The sequence below is a fragment of the Rhodamnia argentea genome, chromosome 2, assembly GCF_020921035.1.
Source record: "Rhodamnia argentea isolate NSW1041297 chromosome 2, ASM2092103v1, whole genome shotgun sequence".
In the NCBI taxonomy this organism is placed as follows: Eukaryota; Viridiplantae; Streptophyta; class Magnoliopsida; order Myrtales; family Myrtaceae; genus Rhodamnia; species Rhodamnia argentea.
The window spans coordinates 24,859,789-24,885,579 of record NC_063151.1 but is presented as its reverse complement, the minus strand read 5'-3'; the positions used below and the strand labels follow the sequence as shown (position 1 = coordinate 24,885,579).

The 25,791-nt window shown below is 43.6% G+C and overlaps 5 protein-coding genes across 7 annotated transcripts; 3 read left to right on the top strand and 2 right to left on the bottom strand.

Annotated features, from left to right (window-relative positions):
• Positions 1 to 926: 926 nt before the first annotated feature.
• On the top strand, positions 927 to 1,808 carry LOC125313680 (ethylene-responsive transcription factor ERF084). Its single transcript, XM_048273501.1, has one exon. The coding sequence runs from the start codon at positions 927 to 929 to the stop codon at positions 1,794 to 1,796; it is 870 nt and encodes a 289-aa protein (XP_048129458.1). The 3' UTR covers positions 1,797 to 1,808.
• Positions 1,809 to 1,817: 9 nt separating this feature from the next.
• Positions 1,818 to 25,791, top strand: LOC115752688 (probable receptor-like protein kinase At1g80640). Of its 3 annotated transcripts, XM_048273816.1 has the most exons (11): positions 1,818 to 1,847; positions 22,265 to 22,470; positions 23,144 to 23,320; positions 23,417 to 23,667; positions 23,797 to 23,929; positions 24,050 to 24,113; positions 24,202 to 24,298; positions 24,393 to 24,489; positions 24,772 to 24,890; positions 25,010 to 25,099; positions 25,193 to 25,791. In XM_048273816.1, exons 2-11 carry the CDS (start codon positions 22,290 to 22,292, stop codon positions 25,352 to 25,354), a joined length of 1,371 nt encoding a protein of 456 aa, XP_048129773.1. In that variant the 5' UTR covers positions 1,818 to 1,847; positions 22,265 to 22,289; the 3' UTR covers positions 25,355 to 25,791. The 3 variants fall into 3 exon arrangements, with proteins under 3 accessions (XP_048129773.1, XP_048129772.1, XP_030546843.1); XM_048273815.1 differs by lacking the exon at positions 1,818 to 1,847 and having other exon boundaries at positions 22,163 to 22,470; XM_030690983.2 differs by lacking the exon at positions 1,818 to 1,847 and having other exon boundaries at positions 22,164 to 22,470; positions 23,147 to 23,320.
• On the bottom strand, positions 5,104 to 9,229 carry LOC125313760. The gene is made up of 5 exons (XM_048273819.1): positions 8,784 to 9,229; positions 6,259 to 6,324; positions 5,939 to 6,001; positions 5,768 to 5,836; positions 5,104 to 5,622 (listed from the first exon to the last, which is right to left on the bottom strand). Exons 1-5 carry the CDS (start codon positions 9,099 to 9,101, stop codon positions 5,383 to 5,385), a joined length of 756 nt encoding a protein of 251 aa, XP_048129776.1. The 5' UTR covers positions 9,102 to 9,229; the 3' UTR covers positions 5,104 to 5,382.
• Positions 12,079 to 16,383, top strand: LOC115752691. Its single transcript, XM_030690988.2, has 5 exons — positions 12,079 to 13,164; positions 13,779 to 13,861; positions 14,386 to 14,497; positions 15,421 to 15,473; positions 16,074 to 16,383. The coding sequence occupies exons 1-5, from the start codon at positions 12,165 to 12,167 to the stop codon at positions 16,218 to 16,220; spliced, it is 1,395 nt and encodes a 464-aa protein (XP_030546848.2). The 5' UTR covers positions 12,079 to 12,164; the 3' UTR covers positions 16,221 to 16,383.
• Positions 17,156 to 19,176, bottom strand: LOC115752702 (F-box/LRR-repeat protein 2). Its single transcript, XM_030691005.2, has one exon. The coding sequence runs from the start codon at positions 19,109 to 19,111 to the stop codon at positions 17,405 to 17,407; it is 1,707 nt and encodes a 568-aa protein (XP_030546865.1). The 5' UTR covers positions 19,112 to 19,176; the 3' UTR covers positions 17,156 to 17,404.

Below are 25,791 nucleotides of genomic sequence, written 5' to 3'. Positions count from 1 at the left end.
ATAAACATATTCTAAAAAATTAAAACCAGATATTATATTCAGTTTCAAGACTATTTCCTTTTCAAGTTGAAGCTCAACTCTTGAAATTACACTTGAGTTTGGCTAACTCAATTATATATGCCCAATCACCCAAAAGTTGCTACATAAATTGGCTTGATGGAATTTGTGTGCTCTAGCTCTGGCTCTGAAGTTTATGCCTATCTTTTGCTCTTGAAACTCACTTGTTTTGGGCTAACTTGATATTAATTTCCCTCGTTTACATCTTGCAGGTTTTGGTGAGCTTAGTCCTACATATGACTATATTTATCCCTCATCCCAGTAGATGAGTTGTGTCCTAAAAATTAAATAATAATTTATTGCTGGACCATGAAGCACTATGACCTCTCACCTAATTCAAGGAAATTAACTAAAGGGTCCTGCTAATATGATCCGTGTAATAGTATTACGGTAGAATGCCAAGCATAAAGTCAGAGATGGGTCCCGTCATGTCCTCTTTATTTTTTTTCATTCATAATATTTACAATTGAAATTTCATTGTGATAACGGTACATCGTCAGCTTTTTAAATTTCTTAGCTAAATTAATTAAACTTTTTTTGTTTGTTAACTCCATTTATATTTTACGGAGGGGGCACTCTAGACATTTGGAGAGGCACCATGTAACCCCCCCTACCTAGGAAAGACAAGCTTGTAAATGTGGTGTGATTACGGTCTCATCGATTTTGACAGGAATATCTTAAATCGCCTTTCACAAATCTTCATCCCAATAAATACATACCCCAACACTAAAAATAAAATAAAACAAAACAAATACCCACCAAGTTTTACTATTATTATTATTTTGTTTTATTTTCCTCCTCTATATAAATACACACCGTTTACCTCCGACTTCTCTCTAGTCTAAGCATTTGTCTTTAGCAGTTGAGCTATGGACGGCCAAACACTGAACCCCGTTCCGTTTGACACCACTTGCGAGCCATGCTCCGCTTACGAAACGTTTCGCTTCCCGGCCGAACCCCCGTTTCTTTACGTCCCTTTATTCGATCATCATCGCTTCCACTTCCCACCATGCAATCTGCCTCCGCCTCTCGAGTTTCCGAGACCCGAAACGCGGGGCAAAACGGAGACGGAGGCGGAACCCGCCGTCCTCGACGGGATTGCGGCCGTAGTGGGCGAGGACGTGCTCTTCGGAAAGAACAAGAAGAAGGAGGATGCCTTGGCCGGCGGCGCGGCGGCCCGCGGCGTCTCGCGGCTTTCGGTTCCTAAGGCTAGAGAAGTGCAAGGGGATGACGAAGTCGACGGTAAAGCCCGGGGCGTTGCGGGGGGTTCGTCGGCCGGTCAGACGAGCTACAGGGGGGTGAGGAAGAGGCCGTGGGGGAGGTGGTCGGCGGAGATAAGGGACAGGGTAGGGAGGTGCAGGCACTGGCTGGGGACGTTCGACACGGCGGAGGAGGCGGCGAGAGCGTACGACGCGGCGGCGAGGAGGCTGAGGGGTGCCAAGGCGCGAACCAACTTCCAGATACCCCCGGTGGTGCCGTTCCTGTCGCGGCCGGCTCCGGGAAACGACAACAGCGGCAGGAATAGGAGCGGTGGTGGGGGCGGGAAGAAGAGGAAGGAGGGCTTGGATGGTGGGAGGAAATGCTCGGTCGTGACATCGCTGGAGCACCTGTTCAGTTCAACAAACGGTCGGGGCGTCGGCGTTGGAGGTGGCAACAGTAGTAGCAACGTGGAGCTGGATTTGAAGCTTGGGGTTGGGTTCGGTCTTAGGAATACTTCTGCTAAAACAATGGCTGTTTAAGCTTTAATTATATATAATCTCTCTCTCTCTCTCTCTCTCTCTCTCTCTCTCTCTCTCATGTTTGGGTCAAGCAGTGTGCTTGTGGTAGTAGCAATATAGCCATGACCTGAAATTGCACGTCAAAGAGAAGCAGGTCGGATCTTTTTGCGTTTTGATGAGAACAAATCTGCATGCAATGTAAGAGCTTGGGCAGAACTCGAATGGTTATGTGCTTATGATGTGGTGGAAAGCTTGCAATTTGCGCGCCTCTCTCTCTCTCTCTCTCTCTCTCTGGGATTTTTTTTTCTTCTGGGTCGGTGAATAATTATGAGAGGAGCCCTTGGAAGCCGGAGGATCTTCGCGAGGGTGGGAGAGAAACGCGGGGTGATTCCATGAGGGAGAACAGGAAGATGGATTCTGATCTGAGGCGGGTGGGTGGTACAGTAACTCTGGTCGCTGCTACAGTGTCTTAGGATGATCCTAAGTCATCATTCCAACGTGCGTTGTTCTGCCTGCCGACGGGGTTGTGGTGGGATACGATGCTTTTTTAACCGTCCGGCAATTTTAGGTTTTCCAAACTGCTTAAGCTTGGCCTTCCTAATCACGCCGGCCATTGCACTAAACATGGAAACTTAACCATGCCTTTTCACACTTTGTCTACTACTTAGAAAGATTTCAATCAACGAGGCTTTTGTAAGCTTTCATCTTCTCCGGAAAAATGGACAAGTTTTAAGTAAACTTACAGAGACGCAAAATGACGAGCCGATTTATGTGCTTGAAGATTGATGGTGTTTGCCACTACCCAAAAAATAAGAATATGGAATGATGATTTTGAAAGTTTGAAAACAAAAGAAAATGAGAAATTACAAGCTTCAAACGTTTATAAGTCATTTTTGAGCTAGCTCTTAAGATAAGGGAGACCTAACTGCTTAAGCTCGTGAAATTTGATTTGTCCTTTCTAATCATGTTGACAAATTGCACTAACCATCGAAACTTCACGATCCCTTTTCACACTTAGTCTACTCTTTAGAAAGATTTCAATCAATGAGGCCTTTGTAAGCTTAGGAGCTTTTATCTTCCCTCCGAAAAATGGACAAGTTTCAAGTAAACTTCAATGATCCAAAATATCAAACAGATTTATATGCTTGAAGATTGATGATGTTTGCTACTATCCAAAAAAAAAAAGGAATGTTGATTTTGAAAGTTTGAAAAGAGAAGAAAAAGCGAATCTACAAGCTTCAAACTCGTATACTCCTTGATATATAATTAACCGATTGATTATCAATCGCGTCATTTGTACCTCTCACGAAGTATGAACACCCAATGGGAGTATTAAGGTCGCGTTTCTTCTTTGTATTTGAAATCTTGTTTCTATTTGATATTAAAGGAAATATTGATATAAGACAAAATGAACATGAATTATTTTTATCGAAATAAGGAAAAATGACCGATTAATAAGGAATATTGAAAAAAATACCACGTCGGATTTGGTTAATCATTGTCTTCTTATGAGTGGAGGACACAATTTCCTTTTGAAGTTTTTTTTAAATATCTTGATTTAAATTTTCTTTTGATTGGCACTTTCATTACACATGATGAGCAACCAATTTTTACCATTTGACTAAAAGAGGAGTTGCTTTTGAAAAGGATGAAATGTAAGTATACCTTCGTCTCTTAAAAAGTAACATGCATTACACATACCAATGAAAAAAGAAAACTAACCAAGGATCAACGGTCGTAACAAAACGAAAGTTCAGAAAGGAGCGTGTAAAAGTTGGAAAATTGGGTAACGAGTGCGTTCTAACCCCAAAGGCCCAAAACCTTTCATAGGAAGTTCATGTGATTTCTCCAAGAAACCATTCACGACATTAAAATCAATCGATCTTTAACTCTTCCACTTCTGAAATGGTCAGTTGAGATCTGACGTAAATGAAAATGGAGAAAGTACTGATTAGTAATTACCGATTGTAAGTTCTGAGTTCTTTCTGACCAATTTGCTCAGTTGTGTTTTGACACTGATTGAAGGGAAGTACTCTCAGCAACTAGCAGTGCTACTGGATCTTCCGCAGCTGAACTCGTAGTCCCAGTACGCCACCTCCTGTTTTCCTCTCTCTTCGACATCCATATATTCGAGGGGTAAACAAAAAAAAAAATTAACGTCTTTACCTCGTATTTTCGGCTGTAAAATTCGAAGAGGAAAAGGTCAAAAAGAAAAAGGGAAGAAATTCGTGGTTCGAAACCCGAAGAACGAACGTGCATCATTTCGGTCCTTATTAGCGCTGACGACTGATGACCCGGCACTGTAAACCAACTGTAAACCAGTAATTTTCACTGCGACCGATTGCCATCTTCTTCTTCTGGCCTGCCACGCTCAGGCCTGGCCCATGCCAAATGGCAGTTGGATTTGGAATGTTGAAACAATCTTCGTCTTTTTTCATCATTTTATTGTTCAATTCGAGTTTCATTCTCCCTTAGATAAGTGATACGGCAACACTTATACTTTAAAAGTTAACTTGTGACTAAAAATAGATTTTTTTTACTGTTACTTCCGAACAAAAGTTAATTTTTCTAATTCTGAAGAGAAGTAAATTTTTTTTGTATCTTTAAATGGTTCTAAAACTACTTCTAGAGTAAAAAAAATACTTTAGAAAGAGAAAATTTGAAATTGTGTAACCAAACAGATTTCTGTTTTAGAAGTTACATTATCAAATAAATTTCTATTCCAGAAGTGTTGTCATGCGCACCCTAAAATGGAGAGAAAAGTTTGTCTCCTCATATTTTCCCGAAGAGAAAGAGACTACTTAGTTTGATCTTTGACTAGTATATTTTCAAAACCCAAATGTCATTAAGGTTGATCACTCTCAACCTTTTTCGAACAATTGTTATAGGCTTTTCCACTGTGAATCTTTGTTGAATTTGGCAGAAAGTGATGGCTCTTACCCTCTCTTTTTCAGCTAGCTAGCTAGCTAATCTAGTGGGCATCATAGCCTCTTTTGTGCCATGCCGATGATGTTATTTAACGCACAAATACCCACAATCGTCGCGATCCTTTTCTGCGACGCCGTAGATGGAAACTTAATTAGGATGATGATTTGAATTGGATGTGGCGAGACATAATTGAATGGACACGTGTCGCGATATCAAGATGGAGACAGCAAATGGGTTCACAATAGAGAACAACTAATCCGCATCCACTTAATTATCTAGAACTTTGCAATAACCTCGACATGGTCAAGTGACATAGGGAAGACTCTCGGCTCTCGGCTCGTACAATGGCATTTTGTCCACTTCAATTGGTATTTTTTTCACGAAAAGCAAACATGAGCAAGAGAGAGAGAGCTGAATACAAATCTAGGTAAGGGTGTCTACAATTACACTAACCTTGGAAAAGACACGTGAAAACGTGGTAAGGCTAACTAGCTCGGTAAGTACTACCATTGGTAATTACAACAACTAATCAAACTCATGATCAATTTCAATCCTGCCTCGATACTCCATGCGCAAGACTAGGAAAATTATCAGCTAGCTACTTGATTGAATTAAACTTAAATCAGTCAGCTCACTTCAGTAAGAATGCAGCACCATGCCGGGGCTTGACGGAACTCCCTCAAGCTGCGGCACACGAAATGTTGGGGCCGCCGCCATCTTCGAGCGGCAGGTTCAGGTCGGGTAGCTCGAGCGTCTCGCGGCTCTCGGCCTTCTTTACTTCTGAAATGTTACAAGAACGTGGTCGCATTGCTACTTCAGCGCCACCATCACCACTTCTCTGTTCCGTGCAGTCCGATGGAACACAAGGTGCCCGTGCTTGCTCATGTTGCTCGGAAATAACCGGAGGTCGCACACCGATCTGCACCATTCGAGAAAAGAAAAAAGAAGGAAAAGTTTCAAAGATCATACACCATTTCAATGTTTCCTCAAAAATGTAGGCCACCTCCATCAGTCAGGAAGCCAGTTTCGATCTCAAAGTCTATGATTGATGAGAGTAGAATTACCTTTGTTCTCTTCAAGCTTTGGTTTATGGATCTTTCTTTCTCAAAGTTGAGCCGTAAAGTCACCAATTCCTGTACAATAATAGGAGGACAGATCGCCACATCCTTTGTGAAAACCAAGCATCTCTTTAAAAGGATGTGCATAAAGAGATAAAGCATGCTGAAGAATCATACTTGTCTCAGATCTCTCCTTTCCTTCAACAGTAAGCTTTCCTCTTCTCTGAGTTCAGCCAAAGTCTATACAAGCAACAAAAGCCGTTCGGATTAAGGAAAGATGTCCCAAAATTGATCGTAAATTGCTTCAAGCGCACAAACACTAGGTACACGCCCTGGAAAACTAACTCGCTAGCTCTTCAAATACTACCCAGTTACTTCGGCAAACGTTGTTAATCATATCCTAGCTTTTCAAAACCCTCGACCGGGTTTCTCGATCCACATGTTCTGGAGATGGTAGGGGATTTCTACGTCGCAAGGCGAGTTTAATGAAATCGTACCTTTTTCTTCCTCGGCCTTTTGCCGCCGATGGTAGCTGACACGGTACTCGCACTCGCTATAGGGACCTGAACACGGAAAAACAAAACTTTGAACACCGATAACTGCGGCAGACTGATTAAATGTTGGCTCCAACAATTATCGAAAGAAAAATGAATTGGATATATGGACTCTAGGCATATTGCTTTTTTCCACAGTGAATCGACTTTGCATTACACGAAACAAAGACAGCTTTTGGAGGAGGAGTCTTCACTTCCCTCATTCAAATTAAAGTCTTGTTCACCCAATTGCCCCCACAACAACCAAAGTCTATGTATTCTTTACAGAATGCCAAAGTTACCAAGAACTGTTTTTTACGTTGTTTCTTTCTTCCTTCTCAGTATGCAAAAGACAAGTAAAAGACACGGGAAGAAAGAAAGACCGTACGAACTACTCAGAAATTTCTCACGAGGTTCTCCTCCATCTCTCGGTCACGGTCTAAGTAGAGACCGTGTGAGAAGTCAGAACCGTGTGGGAAGTCAGAACTTCTGGTCCACGCACGGCGCTTGTACCGACACTCCCATGTCGTATGTTCACACGTTCAATGCTTCTTTCTAGTTTTGAACTAGTCTTTTTGTTCTGCACTTCTAGATCGGGAAGCTCGAACCCTTCGTTGGTCTCACACATCTCAGAGCGCAGATAAGGGCAGGGGAAGAAAAAGGCAAAGGTGGAATCTAAAGTTGCAGGCTATAAAGATAAAAGGTGCTGAGGTTGAGTTGGTAATCCGAATCACGAAAGAAGTCGGCCTACGCCATTACTGTGGAGACGACAAAGTGGTGCCCACCTCCATAGCTAACTCCACTGGCCAAATACCGTCCACACCCCCCAAAGCCCCCACCTGTCTACATTCATTCTAGTGCTTCATATCTCAAAACCCATGACCAAAAAACACTCATAATTTATATTATTTATATGATCTTTACGAACGATGAAGCCTTAACTTACAGCACATGAGCACAGATGGACGAGCGACGATGTTAACTGTGGGGGAAAGGAACATCTGATCGACCAGAACTCACCCCTTCTCTGACCCAAAAAACCAAACAACTAGCAAGCCTGTGGTTTTTTTAAGGTGAGGAAGAACAGGACACATCAGGACCGTGCAGTGTTGCCTGCGGCGGTTTCCTCAAGACTCGATCGACAGTTCTGTGCACCGAGGCGTGAAATAGTACTACTCTGCTACAACCCGAAATTCACTTGAAAAAGCAATCATTTTTCCAAAAAAAAAAAATGTCCCCTTTTTGTCGCGACCCTTCCTCTTTGGGTTACAGAGCATGACAGTGGCCGCTCTGGCGAAACGACAAGAGGTGAATGACGTATCGTGCGCTCGTGATTCCACATGAAACCTTAAACTGCAATCCACGGCACCAAACAGAAGTGAAATTTAATTCATATTAAGTGCATTTTTTCATTATCAAGAAACATTGGTTTAGGTCGACTCGTAATTTTGGCTGCACCCACCGCATATTTTATGTTAAATTTATGATATAATTATTAATTAGCATCTAGCATCATCGAAAGAGGAAAAAAAAAAAACAAAAAGGAAAAGGAAATATTCCTGTTCAAAACACAACATAAATAGCCTACACCCACTAACGATGCTGCAAGCCCACCAAACTGCTGGCAGGCCTAAACACGTCACCGGTTAAACCGGTAAAGCTGGGCTGCTGTTTGACCAAACTACCCTCGGAAGAGACCACGGGGTTGACTTAAAGTAGGGGGCTTTTCGTCCAAAGGGAGAATAGCCTGAACCGGGCACCAACGAGAGTTGACCGACACCCGGCGACCTGGAGATTGACAATGTCTCACATGTAGCGCGCGAGGCGCAATGACGAAACTGCCCTTCTCGAGGAGGGGACGGGGTCTTTTTGGAGTTTTCCAATTAGACGGAGCGTGACAGGTGGGCGAATAAATTAATGGGCTTTGGGGTATGAAAAGCGGGGATGAAGAAGGAACGTGGAGATTTTGACTCTTTCTTTTTTTCATTTTGCGTATGAGAAGGGAAGGTCCCTTCAATGGAGAATTTAAGAAGAATGGTTTTAACTAGTAATTTTCTGCAAAAAGTTAGGGAGGGGGGGCGATCGAATCTGACAGGCTACGGCCCGACACGTCATTTACGTGTGACTTATCCTGGTCCAATCGCGAAATAATCATATAGAAAGAAAGATTGAAGACGCTGAAGAAGGGATTTATTCTTTCAGTTAACCAAATTAATCACCGGGAAAAAACAAGAAGCGAGGCGAACAGAACCGAAGATCCCACGAACTCCGTTGATCTTTGCGACAAAACACTTTTTTTTTTTTCCTGCAAAAATCGACGCATATATGTGCAAGTGCAACCTCTTATCCAAATGGGCCACGAGGAAAGGAAACCGGCAAAATCGGGAGAGAAAAAGTGAAAAAAGGGGAACGAAAGAAGAGAAACGACACGGTCTTTGGGAAAAGGAAAGCGGGCGGAGAGAGAGAGAGAGAGAGTCACGTTCACAAACCTTAGATCTCGTGGCGCTGTCCAAGTGGGGCGGCGACTCCTCGGACCCCCCGCCGCCGCCGCTGGAGGTGGCGCCGCTCCACGAGAGGGGCGTGGTGGGGCTGGAGCGGCCGCCCTTCTTGCTGTCCTCGGCCGGGTTCCTGGGGGGCGGCCTGGTACGGCGCTGGCGGACGGTCCAGGCGAGCTCCGAGGGGGGCGAGGCGGGGTGCGGCGGGTTGAGGCGGGAGTGGCCGAGGCGGAGGAGGAGCTCGGCGACGAGGGAGGCGTCGGTCATGGCGAGGCGGACCCACCCCGGGTCGGTGTCGTCTTCGCCGGACATGGGTGTTCTCTTCTTTCTGGTCGTCCCTTTCCTTTCTGGTTGTGCGTGTCGGGGGGAGAGAGAGAGAGAGAGAGAGAGAGAGAGAGAGTTATGGGGGGTGGAAGAAGTTGTTATGAGAGTGAGGGAGGAGGGGGGGGTGGGGTTAATGAGGGAGGGGGGAAATGATGGTAATAAATGAGAGAAATGGAGGAGGAGGAGGGTTTTATATGCGGTGGAGTAGATGTTGTTGTTGTTTGTTGACGAAACGCAGAAGAAAGTCGAATTTTCCTTTGAAGTTTCTGTGCTTCTTGGGTGTGATTTTCCTTTTCTCGTTCCTGTCCCTTTTCTATTTGTTTACGTTCACGTCCCACATCGTATCCTTGTCGCTCGTGGACGCAGTTGGGACCCACCAGTCAACCAATACGGATTAACCCCCCGCAGTCCGCACTACTCTCACCCTTTCGTTCTTTTTGCAATTTGCTCATGTGCTGCTTTTGCTTCTTGCCTCCCTTTCCTATCTAGGGTTTTACCCGCGAGGCCGGTTCTCTCTCTCTCTCTCTCTCTCTCTCTCTCTCTCTCTCTAAGCCCCCTTTCTTGTGGCCTATCCAAGGTTGGATAGAGTTTGAACTCATGACATAACCCCTTAATTTAATTGTATGTGTCGAATGAGATAGTCAATCGGAAATTCGGATTCGATGCGAGGTCGTTGACGATCGATGGCGTTCACGAAATCTGGTTGACGCGAGTGTTCATTTGAGATACACGTGTGATTGTGTTAGAGAAGTTATGTATCGGAGAATTCATGTGGTGTGAAGCAATTAATATACCCTAACCGACTCACAACTCATTAGTTTCGACTTTTGAATGAAGATGGAACCAATTTGATATGTTAACGGGTTTGAATTTGAGCTCTCTCTTGGTAATGTGAAAGTATCAAACTTAATGCCGCGAATTACTCTTCCTTCCTCACTCCTCGGTCCTCCTATCAAACATCAAAGGCGTGATAGGCGACGATGGTAAGAAGAAGTAGGGTTTCCTTGTTCATAGCCTTTTCCAATTGAATTTGCAATTGAGCCTTTTTTTAGTTGTTGAGATTGGATGAAATGATTTTTGCTCTCACGAAAAGGGGAAATTAAGAGCGATTAATATGGAGAATTCACTTGTTCTTACTCCTCTATATGATGATCAGTATTGTTTTTATTGCTCGGTGTTGATGAATCTGATGGAATTGATGGCATTGTTGTGGCCTCGCCTCCCTCTCATTTCGCTCTTGGCTACCTCGATGTAACTTTTAGATCCGTGGACCCACTCGAGAGCCGAACCGGACCGATGGTTCTATTCTTGAGTGGGTCCAAAAATAAGTGGGTGATTCATCCACCTTGGAATCGATCACTTCTAATTTTGATCGTCGCACTCGAGTTCTTCAACCACCGATTTTATGAAATATGGTTTGATCACTATGTCAATGGAATAAATATGGTCAATCTAAGGGGACCTCGAATCGTGCAGAGATCCTTTGGAGGGGCACACCTCTGATTATATGCCAATATTTCATGTTGATATGCATCTTTCCTTGGTTATTACTAGATCAATATTTTATTATTATTATTATTATTATTATTATGGGTCGGAATTACAAGATCAATCAATGGGTGGGCCATGTATATGTGAAAACAAAAAATTGATTCCTTATGTAAGATGGATCAGGCTTGAGCGGGCTGGGCCCAAGAAGGGAATTACCTGTCCAAACCTACCCATTTATGCTTCTGGCCCGACAGGCCATCAGCCCATGAGCCCATGTTTTCGACGCATGCCGGTTATCTAGTTGTGATTTTTTAAGAGCTCAACTTCAGTCGAGTTATTGAGAGTATCTCCATGCTCGGCTTAGTTTAGCTTGTCAATACTAAAACAATGGGCAAAACAATGACCAACCCTTTTTTAATTGAACATGAAATTGCATGGTCGCTACGGCTTATTAGTGTTTCGCATGGCAAAACCGATCCCTCCATGGCAAAAATTGTTGGGCCATGGATGAACGGTCGGATGATCGAGATGGCCGTCAACCGGTGATTGACAACCGTCGCCGGTCGTTGGAGCATTAGCCCGCTGACTATCAACCATCCGGTCCCCCGATCAACAATCTCACCGTGGTTGGCTTTGTAGCTTCGAACCTCGGCAGGAGGAGCCAGGGGCGGCCGACGGCCGTGGGCTTTATGTGCACAGAGTGTACCATCCAAAAGTTGCCCCCTTAACAAGCAGCGCATTCATCATCCATGGCTTCAAAAGCGAAATTCCTACATAAACGCCCCCGTCATCTCATCCGTTTCATTCTCTGGCAATTTGAGATTGAAGTCCCTCGCGCTTTTGGCAAGTTGGCAAAATCTTTTGTTTCAGCAAATCGATGGGATTTCGAAATCCGATACTCGACCCGGCCCAAATCTAGAGCAGACACGAAAATCGTTAGCCACGATGGTCCACGTAGATCTCGCCATCGAGTTTACTTCACCCGGTCTACTCGAAAAACAAGGAGAGGAGACACCCGAGGAGAAGTAAAATAGCTTAAATTCTGGATTTGGAAATTCTCATGTTTGCGTCCTCCAGCAAATCTCCTATTAATAGGTTAGAACGCGATCCACTTGAATGCCAATTAGCTGCAAAGTTAATGTCCACGGAAAAATAATGGGTATGCACCAAAACAATTCAAATTCAAGATAAACGAAGAGCAATCGAAGACGATTCATAATTTCACATATTGGCACGGATGTAGCGTAAAGTGCACGATAATGTTAGGATAAAAGACAAATTTTAAAAAACCTACGTGCGCTAGGTTTTACAAACCTAAGAGTAAGAAAATATAACGTGCGCTAGGGAATAGAATTACATGGATTTGAAACTAGATCGAAACGAAATTGCACGAAGATGTAATGCGCAAGAATTGTAGAAAAAAATTATAGAAGGGGAAACAAAAAAATGAAAAACATTTTAAGAAAAAAAATCCAGTCACCTCGCCGCTTCCTCTCTTCTGCTGCTTCTTCTTCTTCTTCTCCACCCTGCGTCTAGGGTTCCATCAACGCTCTCATTACCATGGCTCTCCAGCTCAGGAGCGGACGGAAATCGCTCCCTAGCCCTTCCCTCATGCGCTTCTTCTCCGAAAAGCCAGACCCAGATGCGGAATCGCCTCCACCAAACTTCACTCCCGACGACACTGACTCAAAGCCGCAGTCTTCGACGCCACATGTCCCTCTCTCTAATTTCTTGAGCCAGGTCAGAGCGAGGCTCAAACAGGATCAGCAACAGCAGCAACAGCAGCAGCAGCAGCGATATAACAGACCCACTTTCTCGTCTTCTTTTCCCGCGTCGAATGCGCCGAACCAACAGCCTTCGAGAGCCGCTTCCCTCGAGGAAAGCCGGAGAAACCTCTCCGAGTTCCGTCGCCGGTCTGCGGTGCCGGACCCGTTGGTCTCCTCCAATGTCCGGTCCGTTACTTTCCAGGAGTTGTACAATCGCAATGTGATAGCGAGGAACGGGGAGGCTAATTCGGGTGGTCCCGGGTCTGTGCCTACGAAACCGGGGGGGAAGCTCTCCTTGAATGCGATCAGCGAGAGCCTGACGAAGATGGGGTCCGGTCAGAACACCGGTCCTGACGCCCTTCCGAAGAGCAGGAACCTGATGTCACTCTCGCAGTTAGCTAATTCTCTGAGGACGAGCCCGGGGCTAGGGGACTCGGGTTCGGGAATCAAGGCTATCGGAGGGGGCGAGAATTTGCCCCCGTCGGTGTTTGGGAGGGAGATGAGGGAGAGGAAGGAAGGGGAAGGGAAAACGCTCGATGGCAGGTCGAAAACGGAGTTCTTGAGGATGTATGGTTATGCAGATTTGGGAGGGAAGTTGAAGATGTTGAGGCCAGAGTGCGTGGCGAAAGGTAGAGATGGGAAGGGGTGGTTTTCACTGGAGGAGTTGAATGAGAGGTTGGTGAAGTTGAGGGAGATGGAGGAGAAACAGACGGGAGGGTCTCCTTTCAGTGATTTGAGGTCAAGTTTGACCCACATGAAATATGCTGATGATGAGAAGACGAAGAAGACGACGCGTGAGTGTTTGCATACATATGACTTTTCATTTGAGAGTTGCTTAGAAATGCTAGGAAGGGTCCTCGAATTAGATGATATAGAAGATTGGTTTTGGGGTGATATTTTGTCACCTTCATTTCTCTTGGTATCTATATGAGTCATTAGTGTCTTTGTAATTTTATCCTCGTGGTGTTCTTGACTCCAGTCCTAATTCAAAGTTTTGTTGCAAAATCAGAGGAAACACAGCAGGAAAAAAAAAATTGACTGATTTTCTAACCGCTCAGAGAAGAAAGACGGTCCTTAGAATCTTACCTGCTCCTGTGGTGTTGTTATCTCTGTCGCTCCTTCTGTGCTATGAGGCTCTCGATTCAGCAGTCTCTTTACAGAATTTAAGGTGTCTGATTTCAGATATCTTCTACTGCGGAAAGCCTGAAGAAGTTCTTCTGTGATTTGTTCAATTTTTGTAATGTCTGGCAATTTATTTGTCCCATTAGTCTCTTTGTAATATATCATGGCTTCCTATCTGAAAGCTTGATGCTTTCTTCTAATATGGAATACCATCACAAAAATCTACATGACGTATTTGTCTGCATCAAGGAGTGGTAATAATCCGTTGATTTGATTTATTTTTCAGTCCTGAGACTAAATTTGCTAGGACAGTTAGGGGGAACTCCAGACTTCATGCTGCAGCCTCCAAAGGAACAATTAGTTGAAAAGGTAAGTGGTGCTTTCTCGTTTCTTATCGAGTCTTCTTCTTTCTGGGATAAGTATTACATTCTGGCGACCTTTAGTGCCTGTAGCGTCACATTACCTTGGCATGCACAGCACATGAACTAAAGTGCATACCATGCTCTTGACCTAGATTAGTCATCAGTGAACCAAAAAGACTCTGCAGTGCACCGAGATTCGTAACACACGCTCCATCTCTCTTCAAAAGAGTACAAAAATTAGCGAATTTGCTGTGATTTTACTAGTTATTTGCATTATGGACTTGTGATCAAGGATTAATTGTGTAATTTTGTTTTTGCATGGCCAAATGGTGTTGTTTAACTGAAGGCATGGCCTGCTAAATGTTTGATGCTTTGTTTGCAACTGCTCAAATGTGTTGCTATCTGCTTATTTATAATTGTTTTTGAATCAAACTGATGTCTTAAACTTTTCTCCTTCTTCTTCTTCTTCTTCTTCTCCTTCTTCTTTTTGGTGAATGATGTCAAAACCTCTAAGATGTGCTGTTATTGCAGTACTTCCATCCGGATAACATGTCTTCTGCAGAAAAACTGAAGATTCAGCTTGCGGAAGTGAGGGACGAGTTTAAAATGTCACAGTCAGACTGTGGATCTGCACGTGTGCAAGGTTTGCTCTCAAGCAGTAGGCTTTATTAGAACCTGTATCTTTTTGCATGGCCATAAGTAGCTTAATCAATGCATGTAGTGTTTATTATTTTGTCACATGACTCTTCTGTCTGGCTTGATAGGATGCTATCTGGACACCATACCATTTTAACCACTTATAGTAGATTTAAAGTAGCAGTTAAAACTTTGTTTTCCTGTTCAGACTATGCTGAAGCATAACCCAGTTTACTGAATGATGTGACAGATAGTTTAGAGAAGTGGGTTTATCTGAATGCCCTATACAAGACCACAACCTTATTTAGTTATCCAGGATTAGTAAGCCTTCTAAACTATAGTTAGCACTGAGATACTGAACTTTGTATTCCTTTCTGTTGGAAGTTTTCATCATGTAATCAGGTAATTCTGGTCTTTTAACAGTACGGTACTTATTGAAAAGGCCAGCACAGACTGAAATCACTCAAAATGAAGTTTGTGCCTGGTTTGGCATAGGAGAGTTCCAAGTACCCGAGAAACCTGATAAGGGAGGTTTTAGAGCTGTCCAGCTTTCGTTTTGTGAATTCTGTACCCTTTTTAACATGTTTGTCCGTCAAAAATCTTGGACATGACTAGATTTCTTAAAATTATCCAGAGTGTCTGACAGATTAGGGAGTGTCATGATTGTTATGTCTTGTCTGTGAGGATTTCTTGGTGAAAATGAAGGGGACATGGCTATTAACAAGTCTGCATTACAAAGTGAATGCCTAAACTTATATGCTTGAACCAATTATCTGCCTCCCCCCTCTCTCTCTCTCTGTGCACGCGATCTCATGATTTCGAAATGGTTTTTCTTAAGCATGAACTTCTGCTCTTCTCCCCTCTTTGCCTTCCAATGGATCTTTTGTTCTTTATTTGGTAATAGATTCACTTCTCATTGAACTATTGCAGTGGCGCAGCTGACGACAAAGATAAAGCATTTAGCGAAAGCCTTACACAAAAAGGTGAGAACAGATCAGTATGGTTGGAACTATGTCAATCACTCTATTAGGTTACAGTGACAGGTCGTGATGGAGTAGTTTGACTGTTTCCAGTTTCCCTGAATGTTGTCTTCAACTTTGTTATTTGACCTACAGGCGGTTCTCTAGTTTTTGCGATTTTGTAGTTTGTCTTGTTCAGAGATTTCTGCAGCTTACTGCAAGAGCTGAGTGCTGCATTTTTCTTCATTATCATTGCCCGTCAATTGTGTCGCAATTTTAATCCCTTTTCCTTGAAGAAAATCTTGGATTTATGCTTAAGTGGTCTCCTTTCATACTCTTCTCAAAACAAAATTGCACTACTTATCCATGTCACATTGCTTGAGGAAGGAAATGAAAAAGCATAAATTCATCTTTTACTCTTAGTGAACTGAAGAAACTAGTGACTGTAGCAAGTTTTATGTCTGGACAGGTTTATAAATTGGTCGGTGAAATTTCGTGCATCCTAGGATTCTGACTTTTGTTCAGTGCATCCTTTTTTTTCCCCCTGACATACAGTACTTTTGTTCTTGTATATAAAAAGGATGTAGATTTCACGCGGCAATCTGTGGAACTGTGATTTGGCAGGATAAGCATTCTCGAAAAGGGCTTGAAGCGATGGTGCAGCGAAGGAAGAGGCTCTTGAAGTATTTGCGAAGGACAGACTGGGATTCATACTGCCTAGTTCTCTCTAAGCTTGGACTGCGCGATAACCCGGATTACAAGAACGCATGAATGCAAGGAAGCGAACTGAGCCCCTTTCTTCCTTAGCGCATCGAATGGAACTCAGGAATTCTGGTGCATCAGAGGCTCGCGCGGTTCTTTTGGGTCGGAACGATGTAGCCCGCATTCTTGTTTCTTTTTCACTTTATTCTCTGATTACGACGGTTCTTCTTTGGAATGCGTTGTGTTCTTGAACCGGACTTGTCCAAGGGAACATGCATTCTTGACAATGTGCAATAATGTTGCTCAGCCACAGGAAAGATGGTAAAGATGTAACTTTTAGGGGCTCGGAGACAATTTGTTGGAAATGATGATTAATGAATTGGTTTTGCAAGCTGAACGCCGAGTCTTTTCCATTTGATTGTATGCGAGGCAGCCATTAATAGCGTTTAGGCCTCGGGAGAATGTTCGGCCTTACAACCTTGCAATTTTAACGTAGAACTTCTTCTATGGGACGATGTCCCGTGAAGTCATAAATGGATATACTACATACATCACCTTACATTTCTCGCAAGGTGTGCTAATCATCATTTTAATTTTAACTCACCTTAGAGTTAGAAGTTTCAGTGAAGCCATTCGAAAGGACGATGGAATATGGTCATCGTGTTCGGCACGATATTTTTACAGGACGAAACCGAAGGTGCAGAGACCATCCGAAAGAAAAGAGGGATGAATTTGAACTTCGACAAGATAGAGCAGGTACCACCGCTGCGATTGTCCATTCTTTTAGAATAAATTGAATTTATCAATCCATGTCGAAGGCAGCCGTCTTGCAAACATGGCAGTCGGCGACTCATTGGACTGCCAATCCAAACTCTGGAAGCACATCGAGTACTAAATTATTGATTACGCACGATGTCCCTGGCAAAGGACAACGAAAATTCTTGGACTTCAATCAGTGTAATTTTTCTGCTTAAAGCTCGTTAATAAATGTTCGACACGGCAAAACATTAACTCGAACTCAGCTGGAGAAATCAAAGATTCAATAACAGATTATTGACGTTGTACAATTGACATTGACAAATTATCAAGTAAACACAACGATCTACAGATAAATTCATGTCCTATAACAATTGAGGCTACAACAGACAAATTCATTGAAAGAAGCTACAACAGCACGATTCTGCCACAGAAACAGCACAGGCATTATCCTTTTTCTCAGACAAATTACCTCCCCGGTCGTCTCTTTGAAGTGGCTAATCACAAAGAAGACAACCATGCTGCACGAGGAAGTCCCTCTGGCTTTCGGACAACATGGACGGGCAAGGTGGGACTATTCTCCTCAACGATGGCCTTGCAAACACCATCCAAGCTAGAAATGTGAGATCCACATTTAGATTATAGCACCACCTGAGATTTAGCTCCCTCAATGTCCTGCAATGGCTCACTGCCTCGGCCACCCCTGCTGTTGACAGGTTCAAACAGTTCGGTAAGTCGAGGCGCTTGAGACGACAACATCTCCTTCCGATTGCCGCTAGCTGCTGGTCGTTCAGTCCGGACCCTTCTGCATGTAAGACCTCCAAATGCGGGAGTTCAAAGTCGATGCATAGATTATCGGTGTTTTTACAATGACTGATCTCCAAATGCTTGATTTCACGGCAGCTCTTCAGCACGCCCATAATGCCGCCCCCAGTTATCTCCGCACAATAGCCCACATTGAGATGCTGCAAGTTGGGGCACGCACGCACGATCTTCTTGAGGCCTTCGTCGGTCAAATCCACATTACGAGATATGTTAAGAGACCTCACTCGAGAATTCACCACGATATCAGTTTCATCAGCACCATCCTTCTTTAGGTTCGTCTTCTCCATCTTGATTTCCTTCAGCAAGGGGCATTGTCTCGTGAGGTTATACAACGTTGTGTTCGTGAGCTTTGAGCAGAGACTGACATTAACTGAGGTCAGGCTAAGAAGAACCTTGCATATCGCGCCGATGTAGTGATCCGTGAGGAAACTTACTGCCTCCAAATCTAAGACCTCAATGCCCCTGTGCTTCAACACGATCTCCGAAATCCCATCGAATGTAAACCCCGAAGCACGGGAAAGAACGAGGCGTTTTAATGGAATATTTGCCTCTGCGACGGACATCAGCAACCCATCCGAGATAAATGAGCGCGAGAAATCCAGACTACTTAATCCCCTTGCGAAACCGAACGAATGGACCAACGCCTTGTACATGATCGACAATCCGATGTCATTTACGGCCAGGGAGACCAATTCAGGTCTGTTCTTTATCAACGAAGCAATGCCACTCTGAGTAATAAAACTACAATCCCTAAAACCAATTTCCCTGAGAGACGGGCAATTAGTCGACAGTGCGATAAGAGACTGATCAGAGAGAAACTGATTACCGGAAACATCGATTCGCGACAGCCTCTTCAGCTTTTGCGACAGGACGGAGACACCGCGATCCGTGACCCGAACCGAAGGACTCAGCTCCGGATAGCTAATGTCGAGCTCTTCGAGCATCGGAAAGTACCCCGCCACCGAAACCAAGTCGTTATCCTGCAAAAACATAATCTTGGACAGCACCAAGACCCTCAAAGCCCCGAACTTGGACCCCATCTCTCGCAACCCGTCGAGGCGGAGGTACTGCTGGTTCGAGAGGTCGAGGCGCTCGAGGGGGAACCGGAACCGCGCGATCTGGAGGAGGACGTAGTAGGGGTCGCCCCGGAACGGGCTAAGGTCGATGGACTTCAGGGATTTGAAGCGGGAGAGGAGGGAGGGAAGGTAGGGCGTCAATTGGTTTGGGATGGAAAGGGAGGTGCGGAGGCCGTCGGAGATGGAGAGGAATTGCTTGCAGACGGCGGAGAGGTACTCGAGGTCTGCCTCGGAGTCCAAGGAGCCGAAGACGGTCTCCCAGCACTCTCGGGGCAGCTCTCTGCACTCGGATTGATCCGACATCGTCAGGGTTTCCGACTTGAATCCGATCGAATCGAAGTAAGTTGTACGCCGCGACACAGTTTGGGTGTAGTGAGAGCGCAGAGCGACGAAGACGGTGGTCTCGTTCTTTATACGAGGTTGGAAATGCCACGTGGATTATGCTGTGGCCCCACATGGCGCCTTGTGGGGCCCGCCTTTTCTCGGGTTTTTTTTTCGAATTTTGAAAATGGGAGGCGGAGATGGTGTTATATGACGTCTTCTGGGTCCCACGTGAAAAGGAGCCATTTTGGGTCGGGCCGAAACGATAACGGGCCGAGGTTCTCCTCCTCTTTTGCCGGCGACACGATTTCGTCACGTGCGTGAAATGTCCGATTACGGGGCCCGAGCCCATGACCGCGAGATCCAAACTCATGGAGCTCTTCCCCCAAACTTGTCATCTCACCGAGTTGGTTGAAGACGAGCACCAAACTTCGATTCGCCTCCCCAAAACATGGCGAGAACTTACGGTATCAGGAGCCATTGCGTCTCGATCTGATCGGTCGAGCACCTCGAGAGGCTCGAGCAGTTTGCGTTGTCGATAAATTAACACGCACGTCTTTCCCGGGATGCCTCAAATGGCAAATTGCCATTATCCTCCTTTGCAGTAGCAAAAGAAGAGCCGACGAGATGGTTCGGTTCTATAGCATGCACGACATGGCACTTCGTGGTTTTACATATGCATGTAGTTTGGTCGGAATTTGATGTTGGAGTACTAGCAACCTTAATGGCTGTCGGAACATGTCCATATGAGATTCGTCTTTTTATGGCATCTTCGGGCAATCCTTGCAATACCAGTTACCCAGAATTCGCTCGCTTTTGATTCAGCTGGTGCTGTACGTAGATCCTTTCAAAGTCACGCAATCTCACATGACAAATATCGAACTCCAGAATATCCCACTTCCTACGCATCAAACGGAAGCTAGCCAATTAATCCGAAAATTATTGATCAAGCAGTAGAGATATTTTCACCGGATAAGGGCGGTACCAAATCGAGACCGTCGCGTTTTTCTCGAGACGCCAAGCCCCCGCCAGCTCGATCGGTTCATTGCTCGAATTTAGGATCATCCTAAGTCTCAACGCACAAGTTTCTCATATTGAATTTCGACATAGACTCGATATCGGCCACGATACAGACCTACACCAGTAGGTTGGATCGTCAATTAGCAGTCACGTATCGTGTCCATATCAAAGCCAAGCCCCGGGGAATCTTATGCGAAGACCTTGCATTAAACAAAACCCTAAAGGGAGAAATAAAACAAAGACCTATGCGGTACAACAGCTGAAAACAAAGTCGTTCTTTTTATATAAATGAAGACAAAGATAGGAGAACGGCGAGAACAAGATGTGTACACGCGTGACCCAGATTTGCACATATGCATTTTCAACTGGTCACATGGGCAACATTGCCACCGAATTCATGTCCCTGGACAGCTCCGACTATCTTGTGGCATTGTTTAGTGCAGGACAGGACGCACGATCACCCCCCAAAACTGATACGTGTTGAATTTTCGAGATGGAAACGGGGTGGTCGACAAGTGATTTTCCATCTGTATGTTTTTCCAAATTTGACCTGGAATGGAACCCCAATGAAAGTGACTCGTCAAGCGAATCGTATGTCCACCGTTTGGCTAGATTAGATCTGGGTTTTTCCTCATCAATGTTAAAGGATGGGCTTTCCCCACCACTTGCCAAGTTTTGTAGATTTTTTTTCTGGTTTTTTTTTTTTTTTTGTTCTGGGTTGGGTTCTGATTTTTAACCGGATCCAAGATGCGATGAGGTCCTGGGAATGGGCTCACCACTTGCCAAAATAGTTACGTGCACGAATTAAGTTGGATGTCATCTTTTTCTTCCCACGTCACGCAGGAAAGATACTGATCAAATGAAAAAGTTCACATGAGTGCTGTGAGAGAGAGAGAGGGAAAGAGAGACAGAGAGTTGTCAGCTGTGAATGAATATGGTGATTACAGAACAATGCCTTCCACAACAGCTGTGCTCCAAAAGACAGAAAGACTGTTAATGAAAATCACAGGGGAGTTGGTCATGACTTTGAGTTTCAGACTGACTCTCTCTCTCTCTCTCTCTCTCTCATCTGCAACACTGTATATAAATAAACAACTTGGTAGAATAATAAAAAGCTATAGAGTTAAACATGGTAAATGCCATCACATTCCCTTTTGATGAAACTTTGATCTCTGCTATCATGTATGATCAAAGAGGGTCTCTTACTTTGTCATGGACAGACCAAAATGCACTCATTTTTTATTATTTCTTTCCGTAAGGATTGTGTTCACCAGCGTTACTCAATATATGTAGTTGTCTGAAGCATTTTGCACATACATCTTTTGGCATGCGAGAGCTGAAAGGTGGTAAACACTTATCTTAAAGAGAAATTTACCTTGATCAAGCAAAAAATAAGGAGGGAACCAAACCTTCCCGTCCATGTGAACTCTTGTCTACTAGAGTAGTCAAGACTAAGCAGAGATTTTGGCATTTTTTATACATGACTACAATTAGAAAATATAATCTCAAAATCAACTAAACGTGATTCATTTAATGTTTCTCTGAAGCTATTTGAAGGTACAAATCGCCATATTCCATAGTCACTTCTAATCCAGAAAAAAGGAGAAGAATCCAGCCAAAAAAAGAGGAGTATTTGAAGGAGAAGAATATTAAAGAAGCCAAATGTGTATTGTCCATACACCAAGAATGGGAAAAGAACAAAAGTTCACTCTGTCTTTCTTTTTATTTGTGACTTATTTTAATCCTTAGTCCACTTCTTTAATTAACATCCAAAATCCCTGTAGTACCCCACGTCCGAAGTCCACCATCCTCAAACGTTTGCACTCTTTCGTTGGTTTGGCTTTCTGCCTGCCACACGATTCGGGGTCCATTCGCGATTCGCCCCACTTCTTCCAACACACTCTCCTGCAGTTATGCAGGGTTCGAATTAGATAGAGGTTTTTTTAATGGTTATAAAAAGAATAGATCTTTTAAAGAAAAGATAAAGGAAAAGCGGTTTCTTGGTTTCCCTGCGACAGCCTTTTGTCCCATCTGCTTTTGGAAACCAAAAAGATAAATTCAAAGGAAGCAAATGAAGTTTCAATGGAGCTCACGCACAATCTCTCTCTCTCTCTGAAGGAAAAGAGAAAAAAAAAAGAACATGAATGTTCCTAGTCTTTTGCTTCTGCCCATGTGGGTAACAAGCACATCTTTTTTCTCATCCATTGTCATCGCTGATGCCAGACCAGACCCTGCTGTTTCCACCACATTAGTCCCGCTTTCGCACTCTCAGGAGGCACCCATTTCCCAGTTTTCTTCAGAAATGAATGCTCAGTCTCCAGGTGAAGTTGTTAGCCTCTCCATTTTGTGGATGTTATCTTAATTTACCGGGCATCAGTGAGAAAATTTGAGTTATAGATGTTCACTGTGCAATTGAGTCGACTGGGTCACTTGGATTTTTGCATTTTGAACTGGAAAGTTGCGACCTTTATCCGTAATAAAGGCATCGATGTGTGGAAAGTAGGAATTCTGCAACTTGGTGCTATGTCTTCCTCGGTTCTTCTCTTTCGTGAATTCTCAAATTTTTGTTCTCTGTGGCTGCTAATTGATTGTGGAAAAGATAATGAAATGGAATTTAGATATTTTAAGCTTGTAATTTTTTTATTTTGTGACTGTATTTTGGTGGGAATAGTTCATCTTTCAACAACAATGGAAAATTTTCGAATTTGTTTCTTCTGCTGTCCTTTGTCCCTGAGTTATAATAATAGGGTCCATTCTATTCTTTTCCTGAGCTTCAAACTGAAATAACTCGATTAATCCTTCAAACAACCTCCGCCAATTTTTTTGGAGTGGTGATTTTAGGAATAAAGCATCATGAGAATCCCACATTTGTTTTCTCCTTATTTGTTGGCCTGTCTCTGATAAAGATGGTGTCTGGGTTTTGAGTACGTGTTTGATATGTGCGTTCCAATAATTGTAGTGCTGATACATTGTTGACGAAGCTTTATTTTGAAGCAGGAACGCCAGAGGTCAGAGTAGCGCACCACCAGGATCTGAACAAGAAGATTTTGGCGGCACTCATTGTTGCATCTACTCTCCTTGCCGTGGTTTTGATTTTTCTCGTTTTCTTCTGGGTGTATCTTTCAAAGAATTCGAAGAAGAAATCTAAAAGTAAGAGCTCAGCAAACTCAGGTATGTTCTTGGCCAAAAGCATTTGCTCATTTTCCCAATTATGTTTCACATGACGGTGGTCTCATTTGCATTATCTCTTTGATGTTTCATTCGAAGGTAATGCAGGGGGACTTCCATTGAAACCAATGGTGAATAAATTGAATACCTCGGCTGTCATTGGTAAAAAGGGTTCTGCTGCTGTTTTTGACTATCAACTCCTGGAAGCTGCGACCAATCATTTTCAGGAGAGGAGCGTTTCGGGTGAAGGTGGCCGTGGAGTCATCTATAAAGCTCGTTTTAGTGAAAAGCTCCTTGCTGCTGTGAAGAAGTTGGATGATGCCGATCAGGATGCCCAGAGAGAATTTGAGGTGTGTTTTCACCTGTTGTTGATGTGAAAATTGATTCTCTCTCTCTCTCTCTCTCTCTCTCTCTCTCTCTCTCTCTCTCTCTTGTATTTTACAGAGTTTCTCTCTCTTTGCATTCCCTTCCTCTGACAGAACGAGGTGAATTGGTTGAGTAAAATCCAACATCAAAATGTAGTCACTCTTTTGGGTTACTGCATTCATGGACAAACGCGATATCTTGTGTATGAAATGATGCAGAATGGATCATTGGAGACTCAATTGCATGGTATGGACTTGGCTCTCCTCTTACTGGCTTGTGTGAGATAAGAGATACAGAGTTATCGGTCCCTGAAGGTTTTAGGTTTCTGTCTATCCTTACGCGATTCATGCTTTGATGGTTATCTAGGACCAACACATGGATCAGCTCTGACGTGGCACCTACGTATGAAGATTGCTGTTGATGCAGCCAGGCAAGTTCATTATTGTTGCTTTTATGTTTAACTAATTATCTTCTGCCTTTTCCTGACGTGTATCAAATTCTTACTGGTGTTTATACAGAGGATTAGAATTTCTTCATGAACGGTGCAACCCTCCTGTGGTGCATAGAGATCTTAAATCATCAAACATTCTCTTGGATTCAGACTTCAATGCTAAGGTTGACTGACTTTCAGTGCTTCCCTTATTGCATTTCTTTCTAGAAGACTTGTCTTTTTCCTGCATAAATCTTCTGAATGTTGTTCTTTTAACAGATTTCTGATTTTGGTCTTGCTGTGAGTGCTCAAAGCACAAATAATGTGAAGATCTCTGGCACGGTGGGTTATTTGGCCCCAGAGTACCTGTTGAATGGTATGTTCTGTTCTTCCTTTGATCTTACGAAGTCACGATGAATGCCTATTCATCAAGTTGTGCTTAGTGCATAGAATTTCTTGTCCGAGTGTTAGTGATGTGACTTGATGTTCTTTTGATGAGCCTGATTAGCATAGCCTGCTGTATTTGCTGTTTACTTCTGCTTTTGTGTTGCCTCTTTCCAAGATTATGTCTAAATATTTCCCAGTCTCGTTTATGTGTGCACCTATGATGGTGACTCAGACTCTGTTTTCTCTTAAGACTAAAATGATTGTTTGTCAGGTAAATTAACAGATAAAAGTGATGTCTACGCTTTTGGAATTGTACTCCTAGAGCTTCTGATGGGAAGAAAGCCTGTGGAGAAGATGGAATCAACTCAATGCCAGTCTCTAGTATCCTGGGTATGTTTTCCTTCAACTCGGCAGGAAAAAGCTCTCACTTTAGCCAATTTTTTTCCAAATTCGCTTATTAAATTTGTCTTCTTTTTGAAACTGCATTACATGTACTCCCTAACATGCAGGCCATGCCTCAGCTCACTGACAGATCAAAGCTTCCAAACATTGTCGATCCTGTCATCAAGGACACGATGGATTTGAAGCACTTATATCAGGTATTTGGATCGAAGACACATTTTTTCTAAGTAATTGGAACTTCTCACCCTCTGCTTGTTACTTCATCAATCTCCTATTCAATGATTGAGCAGGTTGCTGCGGTGGCAGTACTTTGTATTCAACCAGAGCCGAGCTACAGGCCATTGATAACGGATGTTTTACATTCTCTTATCCCGCTCGTTCCTGCCGAGCTTGGGGGGTCCCTGAGAGCATCAGAACCTGTTGCAACGGTTGGCCTTGACCCTTCTCACTGAGCTAAAGATGGGTTTGACTGGCATTTACTATTCGGCTAAAATTTCATCCATGCACAATTTGTGCTTGTCGAGGGGAATGGATTCAGCATGGTTCTTGTTCTTCGATTTCTGACAAGTCTTTTTTTGGGATTACCCGACTCCATTGGAATCAGGATAAAAATCGGACTTACAGGCATTTCTCCCCCGTCTCTCTTCCTGCCGCTGTATATTTTAGTGAGCATAATGTCGTATATCCTTCTAGCGCTTTGCTAACAACTTCTTCATGTATTGCCAGACAAAATGTTCTGTTTCTGACCAAATTAATAGGATTTACTCCTCCCGTGTATTGCATAGTAATTTCTGTGAGAATCGCGAGAGAAGCTGATGAGATCAGAGAAATTCTAAGAGCAAATTCTGTGGTCTGATACATTTGACATGCACTTTTTGTTCATTCCTAC

Coding starts and splice junctions, on each gene's coding strand:
- LOC115752688 (XM_048273816.1), top strand. CDS start 22,290: ATGAATGTTCCTAGTCTTTTGCTTCTGCCCATGTGGGTAACAAGCACA. Junction 24,114..24,201: donor ATTGCTGTTGATGCAGCCAG/GCAAGTTCATTA, acceptor GTGTTTATACAG/AGGATTAGAATTTCTTCATG. Junction 24,299..24,392: donor ATTCAGACTTCAATGCTAAG/GTTGACTGACTT, acceptor TTCTTTTAACAG/ATTTCTGATTTTGGTCTTGC.
- LOC125313760 (XM_048273819.1), bottom strand. CDS start 9,101: ATGTCCGGCGAAGACGACACCGACCCGGGGTGGGTCCGCCTCGCCATG. Junction 6,325..8,783: donor ACAGCGCCACGAGATCTAAG/GTTTGTGAACGT, acceptor TTCCGTGTTCAG/GTCCCTATAGCGAGTGCGAG. Junction 5,623..5,767: donor AAAGCTTGAAGAGAACAAAG/GTAATTCTACTC, acceptor CGAATGGTGCAG/ATCGGTGTGCGACCTCCGGT.
- LOC125313680 (XM_048273501.1), top strand. CDS start 927: ATGGACGGCCAAACACTGAACCCCGTTCCGTTTGACACCACTTGCGAG.
- LOC115752702 (XM_030691005.2), bottom strand. CDS start 19,111: ATGTCGGATCAATCCGAGTGCAGAGAGCTGCCCCGAGAGTGCTGGGAG.
- LOC115752691 (XM_030690988.2), top strand. CDS start 12,165: ATGGCTCTCCAGCTCAGGAGCGGACGGAAATCGCTCCCTAGCCCTTCC. Junction 13,165..13,778: donor GAAGACGAAGAAGACGACGC/GTGAGTGTTTGC, acceptor TTTATTTTTCAG/TCCTGAGACTAAATTTGCTA. Junction 15,474..16,073: donor CGAAAGCCTTACACAAAAAG/GTGAGAACAGAT, acceptor GTGATTTGGCAG/GATAAGCATTCTCGAAAAGG.